The sequence below is a fragment of the Micropterus salmoides genome, unplaced genomic scaffold (genome assembly GCF_014851395.1).
Source record: "Micropterus salmoides isolate LMB-PRFRI ecotype aquatic unplaced genomic scaffold, ASM1485139v1 Ms_hic_scaffold_2, whole genome shotgun sequence".
NCBI classification, from domain to species: domain Eukaryota; kingdom Metazoa; phylum Chordata; class Actinopteri; order Centrarchiformes; family Centrarchidae; genus Micropterus; species Micropterus salmoides.
This window is the reverse complement of record NW_024041150.1, coordinates 25044121-25055045: the sequence shown is the minus strand read 5'-3', so window position 1 is coordinate 25055045 and position 10925 is coordinate 25044121. Positions and strand designations below refer to the sequence as shown.

Below are 10925 nucleotides of genomic sequence, written 5' to 3'. Positions count from 1 at the left end.
GACTGGCAACAAAAAGCTCCCTTCTACTCAGGCAGGACGGACACCTTTAGATGCTCCTGGTTTTGCATCCATCTCCCAAACATGCAAAGTCCTAAATATAAAAGCAGCAAGAGGGTGATGTGGTGCAATAAACTGGCAGGAAACAAACATGCAAAGATAGATATTATGCATGTTGTATAACAGAATACAAGAACACGGTTTAACATTATGCATTTATTTTGGCTTCAAGCTTGGAGTAACAAAACGCAAATTAGTACAAAAAAAGCCATGAAAAAAAACAACAATGAAAAATATAGAAAGATCAACCTCTTATAAAAAAGTATGTTCCCAAAATAAACCATAAAAGATACAGAAATAAAACAAAGAAATGCCTTTTATATTTTTTGGCAGTGTAAAAAAGTGGTTTTACTGACTGATTAGTCGCATCACACTGAAGTGCTGGTTAATTGTGAAATAGCACACAGTCTGCGGCTGGGAGGCAAAACTGGAAACAAAAAAAAAGTGGCTTTTTTTTGTTCCCTTGTTGTAATGTCCCTGTGTGTACCGTTCCTGTGTTTTCATGACACTCCTATTTTTTTTTCCCCCACCTACCAATAATTCCTGCTCTCTGCTATATAAAAAAGTTACAAATACTAAAAGTTGATTAGTTTTTGTGGGTGATCCAGCCAGCCCTTCATCTTTCAAATCTACTGTTAATTTTAACAGAAATCGTGACTATAACATGTTCCCTGCGAGCACAATCATCACCATCCAAGAGGAGGCCTGAATATACAGATCCAAGGAAATTAACAGGGCTAAGATGTATTCACAGCTGTTAGTGATGAAAACAAACCTAAATAAACAGAGAAAAAACAAATTGACATGCAGACAAGCCTGTGCATTCATTAATCTGGCCTTAAATCATTTTTACATCTGGTTTGACAGCAGAACCAGTAAGAGGGTTGCAGAACTTCCTCCTCACAGACAGAGTTTGACAGAATGTAAATGCTATAATTTGCATGGGCTGTGGTACAGTAATACAGCAACCTTAATGGAGGTAAAATATCCATTCAAGTTTTACAAGTTTGCACCTTTTCAAACCCAACGGCAGCGACTCATACAATTATGATCTGTTGGAATCACACGTGTGACAAGAAATCTGACCGAACAGCTTCTTGAGTAATTAAATCTGGGGTAGGCAACTTTTCAGACAGATCCTGAAAAAAAAAAAAAAAAAAAAAAAAGTCATTCAAAAGACAAAGAAACAATTACTTCAGTTTTCATCGACTAAAACTAATTCATTATAAATGACATGTATTGGACATACATTTTTTTAAAATGGCGCCATTAAAATCCCTGCCAAGATTAACACTGTTTAAAATGCAGTCCCTCACAAGTCCCACCCCGAAAAACAAGCAGTAGCAGTACTTAGAGAACAGTGAAGGGTCAGGCAGTACAGGTATTGGATAAAGTTCTGGCGAACTGAGGCAGGCAGTGATTTGGGGTTCCAATAGCTAATATAAACCTGAAATAAACCCGCTGGCTTGGAGGGAGAAAGAGACGAAAGTTGTTTTCTAATGGAAGCTCAAAGCGACGAGCTTCTTAATCACTGTCGCTTCGGTCTCCTCTTTGCAGGAGTCTCTTCCCGCTTGATGGCAGAGGAAGCTCGTGTTTCACAGACACCTTGGTCTTGCTTTTGCTGTGGAGAGAGAAGGCAGGACAAACTCAGTGAGTGAGTCGAGGCAGATGTGACAGATTTGGTTAATTTGGGTGCAGATGTAAACAAAGGTTGTACAATTCTGGAAAAATGTTTAAGAAAAGCTTTACTCAAATCTTTTTGGGGAGCATCTATTCAGTGGGCAAATGAACGGTTCCTTATATTTTGTGTGGCTATAGAGTGTTTACAGGCGTTTGAAGTGCATATGGATTATGGTTGGGTGATGTCGACAATTTTCATCCGACGACGTCTACAATGAAATATCAGGATCGACGATGTCATGGGGTGCGCGGGTGGGCAGCAGTCGCCTTATGTGCATGTGTTCTCGCAGACTTCTCTCACGTAGAGTATTAACTTATGTTACAAGTTGCGGTGGATATTTTACGCATGGCCCAGGTAAAGCAACAGTGAACACGCAGGGTGCAGTTGTTGGTTTCAGTTTGATAGGCTGCATCATTAACAAAGTGAGGCTCAACTACTCCCGTGATAATGAATCGCGGGTGAAAGTCTACGGAAAAAAGACGAGTTCAGTCCTTTAGGCGACTTTATAAAATGGGGGTTTTACAATCACGATGCCGTCTCAACGTCGTTATGTCTGCCAACCATCGCCAATGGACGATGGCATCATCTATCGGCCCAACCCTAATACGGATTAAAATGTCCACCAAAATACAGCACACCCCTATAGGCAATCAGAATATAAGTGAATGCAGTTGTCTGTGAGAAAATACTGTAGCAAAAATGCAAAAAAACAAAAAATTACATTATGCATAGTAAAAAATATTCATATTCTGAGATGCCTCTGTGATTTATGTAATAAAAATGTTTCCTAAACCTCGGTTGACGTAAACATTCAACACAGTGACATCTAGTGACCTAGAGTGATCTCTACAAGAGAGAGTAGGAGTTTAGGCTCCAGTTAGTAGACAACGAGGGTTTAAACTCAGCCAAGCTAACGACAGGGATATTCTTGAAAAATTAAATTAGACATTTAGTGCAGTGAAAGTGATTAAGGTGGTTTGGAATGTTGAAGGATGCACTTCTTACCTCTCTTTGTCCAGCAACTCCAGACCATCGTTGATTTTCTTTAACATTTCGTAGCGTTCGCGACCATGAACCTGCAGGACAGTTCAGAGGGAAATTAATCAAATAGCACGCAAAGTTTTGTAAAGATATCCAGCTTTCTAACAGTACGTATCCTTACTTACACGCAAAGTAAACACTTCCTTGTCCTCCTCCTCTGCACTGGAGGCAGACTTGGTCTTCTTTAAAGATGTGTCAGGAGGTGGAGCGCTCTCTGAGGAAACAAAAGTGAGGTTAGCGAGGAACAGCAAGCAGGGACGAAAAACTTAAATCTAATGAAACACAGGAAAAACATACTCCGTTTCTTTGTTTGTTTAGTCCCGTTCTGCAACTTGGCGCTATTATCCTCCTCAGTTTTGCGGTCCCTGCCTGGACATGCACAGACACGTACCTCGAAGCACCTCCGGCCCAGAACAAGACCCCTAGGAAGGAGATGGACAGCAGTCAGAGTCAAATGCTTTCCTAGACTGCAGAACAGTCATGCAGACTTTAACTGGGTCACCCTTAGCAATGACTTTAAGATGGGTGAAAATGTTATCTATACCCAGAGTATACATAAACACTCTTACCGGCCCCCTCACAACCAAAGCAACACTTACTCTGGAGTCTCGAGGGTTAGGATGGTGAGTATAGGTCTTCGGTTCATGCCCCCCATGCAGGAACTATTGCACATAAAGCTCAGCAAGATAGTCGTCATCTCCGACCCCAACTGAAACAGGATGAGCATAACAATTTTGAGTCACTGCTGGTTGAAGTTGTATAATTACGGGGAAAGGGGAAAGTGTTCAATCCCACACTGTGACCCATCCACCACTGTGTCCCTGAGCAAGACACTTAACCCCTAGTTGTTCCAGAGGCGTGCGACCTCTGACATGTATAGCTGCTGTAAGTCGCTTTGGATAAAAGCGTCATAAAAAGAAAAAAGAAAAAACGCAACTAAACCATAACATACCAAGTCTTAATGAGAGAAAGAAAAAGGCATCGTGATGAGAAGTGTTTTCAGCACTTAACACTTGTTTGTAATCCCAGGAGCCCCATCAGTGAAATGTTCCACGGTTCACAGTTGTGTTAATAAAGTACAGATACCGCTACAAATGTATTGTTCTTAACTCCTTATCGACTCTTCTGGGTGTCATAGATACAGCCAATTTATTGATTTGGGAGATACATTCCTGGACTGTTTCACAATTACACAGTACTTTATGTACATTGTATTTTCAGGCTAAAATGTGATTTCAGATTGAGAGACACCGTTGTTTGTTCATATACTCACATAGAAGATGATTGAAGGTCACACATTAGGATCTGTGAATCGGTAAACTAACTGCTGTAGAAAGAGTAGACATGTTCCCCCTCAGACAGATCGAGCGGGGCGGTTGTACCTGTGGAGGCTCGTACGGGACAGTCACACTTTGCCTCTTTGTGTGTGGATCTTCAAAATACAAAGCTCTCTGGCTTCCCTCCACTCGGATCAAATGGCTGCGATGCTCAGCGGCTGGAATGAAAACAGATGTAAAAAAAAAAAAAAAAAATCTTTAATCGCCTCAGATCTACAATGCTCACCAATTATGAATCTTCTCACAAAGACATTCAAAGCAATTTCTCAGAAACAGAAACTTACTGTCTTCGTTCTGGTGGTGTGGACACCTTCGGACCACATCCGCTACGTGCTCTGTCTTCTTGTAGACCGCTGTGGCCCTCAGGACAGCACCCGCAGGAGGCTCCTTGGTGACGTGTATTTCAATTGGAGTGGTTTTTGCCAGCTGGCAATACAGCTTGTTCAGAAGCTCCGAAAACTGATGGAAAGCACAGAGAGAAAGCCATGCACGTTATTATCTGTGAACTTCTGAAAGAGCAGAGCTCTGAGTAAATCTATGAGGACTCGAATGCCAAGCACTGGTCTGAGATCTTTCTCAGTGCACTTTTATAAAGACTAAAGCTGATGATACACAGAGCAACTTTTTGAGCAATCATGCAGGGCAACGTTGCCGTCAATGGTAATGAGTAAAGATTACTACCGTAATCCGCTTTCCCCCACCACTCCGCCACCCACCGCCGCTATCTGTCCAAAACATAGTCGGACTTGCCACTAGCAAGATTGCCCAGCAAAACTGCTCAAAAAGTTGTCCTGTGTATCATCAGCTTAAGACTTTGACTATTCTTAAAGTTTTATAAAGTATCAAAAAAAAGTAAGTGAAACTACTTTCTTCTCTTAAGGATCAAAAACAAACTTCATGTTAAGTTATCCAAGTGAGAAGTAGCCAATCAAAAGACAATCTTTACCTTGCTTTCCGTCCATTTTTAACCCTTTCTGTGCCAGAGGAAGACAGCGCAGGAACATGTCCCGTCATGTCAGAGCTGTGCTTTATGATCGGACTGCACCTCTCCCATAGACCAGAGCACAAGTCGCAGGGGGCGGGGGTTTCAGGGAAGACCACCCTAACCTCAACTAAACCAGCCAACTGCAGCACGCTGCTGGGTGAGTCACCGTGGAAACATTAACGCCATAGGCTCTCCAAACAGAGTGCCTGACTCCAGACCTTAAAATTTAGCGAATCGTCACAATGAATGAGATTCCACATGAATGCCACCGTGAGAGATTTGAAAGAATGGATTTTTTTAAACACGATGCCATGGTAAGAATTTTTATTTTATTTTTCCCCCAAAAAACTTGTTTTACACACTTTAAATAATGGGGATGGTATAGTGAGAGATAAAAACTTCAGAAACCACAGTGAAAAACTAACTTCTAAAACTCAAAATGGGAAAATCCTGTGCATTAGTTATAATTTATACACAGGATTTAATAAAAAAATTGCAACAGGAGCACAGTTTCTGGATATAAAACTACACTATGGCTGGAAGAAACTTAGATGAAGAATGTTGATTCGAAACTGAGCAGCTGTTTAAATCACTTTTGTTCTCCAAGGAGAGCTCAAACAAAAAATGTCAGCTTCTTGTCACGTTTGGTTGCAGAAAAATCTGCGCCAAGTCCCAATGAATTTTAACATTTGGTCTAACATTTAAATTCTGTGTAACTCCATTAAAATTTCATATGAACAGTAAGTACAGATTTCTGTTGCTGAGGTCGAAAGTAGCCTGTCAAATTATTTTTAAAAATACGATAAAGCAACAAATAAGAACAACCTCTACATTTTGACAATGCAAGTCTGAGATTACTTACAGTGGAGGTGACGGACTTTGCTGTGCCAGACTTCTGAAAGCGAAGCTGGAGGCCATTCTCCCCTGGGTAATCAGTTGTAACCGGGACGGTGGAGGACGGGGGAGTAACACTGTCTGTAGCGGAAATCTCTGTGAAACTGTCAAACAGTTTCTCATCAAACTCGTCAGGCAGCAGAGAGTCACTCGGCTACCATAAATAAAAACATTTAGATTGAAGTTACCATCAGATGAATTTGACAAATATCTTCACAGAAATCTTTCTCCTGCAGCAATTCAATTTATTGTTTTTAAACCAGGGCGACGCTTACCAGCATATAAGCATTACCGTCCGTCCTCCATGATCCAATATCCCCATCAGTCGCTGTTGGTATGGTGGAGATGGAGGGTGTGGCTCTGCAAAAATAATCATTCATCACACAAACTGGTAAACTTGTTTTTCCCCGATGCAAGCTGACATTTTTGAACGTACTATCAAAACACAACTTACACACTCTCCCACAGCTGTCTAAAGGAATCCTGGCTCAGCGGCAGATTCTGGCTCAAGGAGAGACTGTCGAAACCTTGCTCTTCCATGATTTATTTCCTCTCCTTTCCTGGCTGAGAGAAAATGAGGAAGAGCCAAGATGCAGGAGTGCTGTGGGGATCAACAGGAAGTAAGTTTATGTGACAACTCTGCCTCTATCAAAACAAACACACTTATCAAGCAGCACGAAACAAACATTTAGGGGAATACTTATTGATTATACTTTCGTTCGTTTTGTTTGAGTCACAATCATCCAAACAATTTAGATTGAAAATGATATAAAACCTACAAATCTGCATAATTTGTTAAATTACTTTAACACAAAATGTTTTAGCATATTGTTCTGTGGCCGACTAATCGCTTAACACCATTTAACTTATAACAAACATACAAATACCAGGACAGAGTCGGTGTAAGTTGTGTGTGGACCACTTTAAAGTGAAAATAACACCGAGGAACACGTTATTTACCGTAATCCATGCGAATGAATGAATGCTAAAATGACTAATCTTTGTTACTACCACACCTGAAGTTTAAAGTAACGAACGTTAGGCCTTCTGCTGACTAACGTTAGCATGTTTGACCTGGCTAAGGTTACTGCTTAACACAAACACACAAATATCCCGGCCATATTTTACAAAATATAAAACCCAGTTATCTGACTTCACGATCGGCAGCCTCCCCAAAACAAAACACCACAAAAACGTATTCAACCTGCTGTAGTTAGCTAATAGCTGCACCGTTGTTTCCTGCAGGCCACACAAACTGAATGAAGCTAGCTCGATTCGGACACCGAGTCGACATTTTCACAATAACTCGATGGAAACACCTTTACTAAACACTTAAATGTGCTCAGACGATAAGTGTATATATATATATATATATATATATATATATATCTCGAGTGTATAACAAGTTGGCTGCTCGCAAGTAACGTTACAGCACACAATAATTTCGGTGTCTTGCTAGTGAGCTTAGCATTAGCTCAACTAGCTAATTACGTTGGCGCTACGTTCAGGAATCGGACCGACTACCTAAAGTGCAGAAAAACTTTCTTTTTCGATAAAACAATAGGCTCTCCGCACTCCCGCTTTAATAAATGAGACATAAGTTCACCACACAGCTACCTTGTATGTCCCGCGACTAGTGCCCGAGTGAGATGAGTCACAGTGTTCAGCAGCTGGGTATAAACAGCCGAACAGGTCCAAATATTTTGGGGTAAATCAGAGCACGTTGTTGTTGTCGGGGATTCCCACAGAGAGGAGGGGGAGGGGCGGCTGGTGGCCGCGTCCAATCACAGAGCGCTCTGCTCTCCTGACGCCAGTAAACGCAACATCGCGAAATGCTACTGCTGCTCTATGCTGCTGCTGCGTTCAAGACAGTCGGAAATATGATAGCTCAACAACACAAAGTTGTGCTTGCATGTATGTCATGGCTGTATCATTATTTCAGTAAGTAGCCAGCAGGTGAATTTTAATGTCCACATCCAGTTGAAAGAATAGACCTACACAACATAGATTTTTAGCACAACAGCAGTTCCATTAAAATCGAAATTACAATCACAGTTACAATATCAAGAATTGGACTAGGCCTACAAGATATTCTTGCAGTCCCAATATAAAGTAGCCATACAGAAGCAGGTTCTCTTGTATAGGACAACAACAGCAGTTTAATGTTTATTTTACAATGTAATGTAAACACATAATTTCAGAGTGTAGTAGCCTACATGGCTGTAAAAGGGGCAAAAAACAACCTGACCTACTCTGATAGCCACGGTACTCTACATCCTGTCCAGGTTCTCATTCCTATCCAGAAGGTGAACAACAGATCATGTGTGTTTTTTCTTGCAGTCTCAGTTTATCGGAATTTCTTTCTAAACACAAACGCGGAAAGGTAAACTGTGATTTTGTATTCAACAGTCTGTTCGTGAAAGTTAAATTAGATTTATTAAATGAATTTTGTCAAGTATTATATTGTAAACAAGCTATTTGAAAATCCCTCAGTTTGTTAAAGAAACTATTGTTATGTACCACACGTGCCAAAAATACCAGACTGTCCAAGATAATAGAAATTGTGCTGTTTTCTGTGCACTAACAGGAAACTGCTCCAACTGTTCAGGTAAAATATATATAAAACATCTAGGTATGTACTTTGCAATGGTAAAAGTATCGCCTTATGGGTCATGTTTACACCCTGAACATCTGAAGGTGCTATTACATGTGACAAAACGTATGTTGACACAGTGCTTTGATACTTCAGGGTATACTTCTCCCAATTTTTGTGCTTTGAAGTAGCAAAAGCATTCATTCACCTAAGTTGTACACTCAAAATCAAAACACGCATGCATTCTGAATGTACAAATATACATTTATATATATTATACTGCTCTCGCAATCCTCTGCATGTCTTGAAATTTTAAAAAGATGCACAAGTAGTCCCTTAAAAACTATTTGTGCCCAGTGGGCTACTGGCCATTACATTTTATTGTGGTCCATTATGACATGTTCCAAAGTATTACAGTATAACTTTGAATCAGCGTCCCTGGAGAGGTCAGCTACTGTCTTACTCATCAGACTGTCAGTCCTACCTTTATACGGTTGTGTTTGTAACTAGTTTAAATATGTTAATTTCACACTTTAACACACAGGCTGGATGACGTCACCTCTCATCACCCTTCAAATGTCCTTTTGATGATTAGATAAACGTCGACACCACTGGGGGGCTGAGCTGCAGAGAAACGTGGCATGCTGCTGGCATCTTGTCCTGAACTGCCAAGAGTCACATGCAGAGAGTACACACGGTTCTCGTCCATCTCTCTGGGTGCACGGCGGCTCTTGATGCCACTCTGGGGCTTATTTGGCTATTTGACCTTTGAGTGAATGTGTTGATGGTGCCAGTGAGTCCACTAAGAACTCGATCCCACTGGCACTGCATACAAAAGTGAGGTCTAACAGAACAGGACCAGGGTGGAGGAGGAAAAGAGAATTTGCATGATTAATGTCGCAGCAGAAACTGTTGTGTGTAATTTGATATTGTCTCGTAGCGTGTCATGAGGAAGGCCAAGAGACTGTGTGTGTGTGTGTGTACGTTTTGAATTCTTTCCAGTGATTACCAAGGCCGCAAGGGTACAGACCACAATGACTGCAGGCGCACAGCAGAGAGCTACACTGAGCTGTATGCTGTAGACGTTTAAGGCCAGGCCAGCCAGGGCCATGATAAAGCCTGAGCTGCATGCAGGCTTTAGCACCAGTGTGCTGTCATAATGCTTTTGTAGGAGTGACTACGGTATGTGGCCTGTATTATTCACTGCAGCATTTGTCTATTTACCGGTCCAGCCTAAATTATTGTTTTAATAGTTGCTTTTAAGCCATTCTTTATTAGTGGGGTTTCTTTCTGTTTCCAATCAATGAAATCATATTACAATTGACGAACCAACTGATCAACAATCTTTCCCATTATTAAAGATATTAAAAAAATTAAATGTAGTTTGGTATATTCCTGTCTTTCTCACTTACAGCAAGGAGAATCACTGCAGAAAGTAGGCTGGGCCCTGGTCAATTTAATTAAATTCAATGGGGCTTTATTGACAAGGGAAACAGACGTTTACAATACCAAAGCAAGTGTGAAATAAAAACAGTAGAGTTGAGGTTTTTCTAACATATACACGCGAAGAGAGAGATGAGTAAAATAGCAGTGAAATAAAGAGAAAATAGTAAAATAGTTCCTCTTCACTGCGCATGAGGTGTGGTTAGCATTAGAGATGTATAACCACCATAGTTTTTGTAAATTTGCCGTTGATGAGAAGATGGATACCTCTCACACACGTCTGTTTGGTAAATATGTCAGTTAGCAGTTTGTTGTTAGCTTAGCATAAAGACTGGAAGCAAGTCAAAGCGAGTCTATTTTTTCCAAAGGTAACAAAATTCACCTACCTGCACCTTTAGACTTTACATGTGGCTCATGTGGTATGGGGGATTCCATATAGTAACTGTTCACAGCAAGGCCCTACTTTGGGTTAGATTTTGAGATACTTGTTTGGATTTACTGCTTTTGCTCACATTTTTATTGCTAATTACAATTTGGTCATTCAAGGAAAATGGTACTCCGGTCTTCTGCTCTTTTTTATCTTTGTGAAATCATGTTTGGTAATCTGTACTTGAGTCTAATTTTGTACAGTTTATAATCCATGATTTACATATGTTTTTGTGTAGCTTATAGGCCCATAGGTGTGACACTTTAACTCATAGCCCAGCAAATGACGGGACTCACGTACAGTTTGCTGTGAATGTTGTTGCCTGTCACACACCGCCACTTACCATACAGTGCAACACCTGCCATCCATCACACGACTCAGTTTACTGTAACATGATTTTGAACCAGCTGACCCCCACGGACCACACACACACGTCATGATAAGGATTAACAGTATTTACAAGGGCT

The 10925-nt window shown here is 40.8% G+C and overlaps 1 protein-coding gene and 1 long non-coding RNA gene across 3 annotated transcripts; one reads left to right on the top strand and one right to left on the bottom strand.

The window, feature by feature from the left end:
- Positions 1–198: 198 nt before the first annotated feature.
- tp53 (tumor protein p53) lies at positions 199–6592 on the bottom strand. 2 transcript variants are annotated; one of them, XR_005446058.1, is made up of 11 exons: positions 6450–6592; positions 6271–6355; positions 5964–6149; positions 4401–4575; positions 4162–4274; positions 3379–3488; positions 3077–3201; positions 2905–2993; positions 2744–2814; positions 1505–1678; positions 199–1196 (listed from the first exon to the last, which is right to left on the bottom strand). XR_005446058.1 is itself a non-coding variant. In XM_038730857.1 (10 exons), the coding sequence occupies exons 1-10, from the start codon at positions 6533–6535 to the stop codon at positions 1582–1584; spliced, it is 1137 nt and encodes a 378-aa protein (XP_038586785.1). In that variant the 5' UTR covers positions 6536–6592; the 3' UTR covers positions 1200–1581. The 2 variants fall into 2 exon arrangements, 1 of the variants encoding a protein (XP_038586785.1); XM_038730857.1 differs by lacking the exon at positions 199–1196 and having other exon boundaries at positions 1200–1678.
- Positions 6479–9961, top strand: LOC119911877. The gene is made up of 2 exons (XR_005446060.1): positions 6479–6615; positions 9133–9961. It is a non-coding gene; the product is annotated as an uncharacterized LOC119911877 (long non-coding RNA).
- The last annotated feature ends 964 nt before the right edge of the window (positions 9962–10925 follow it).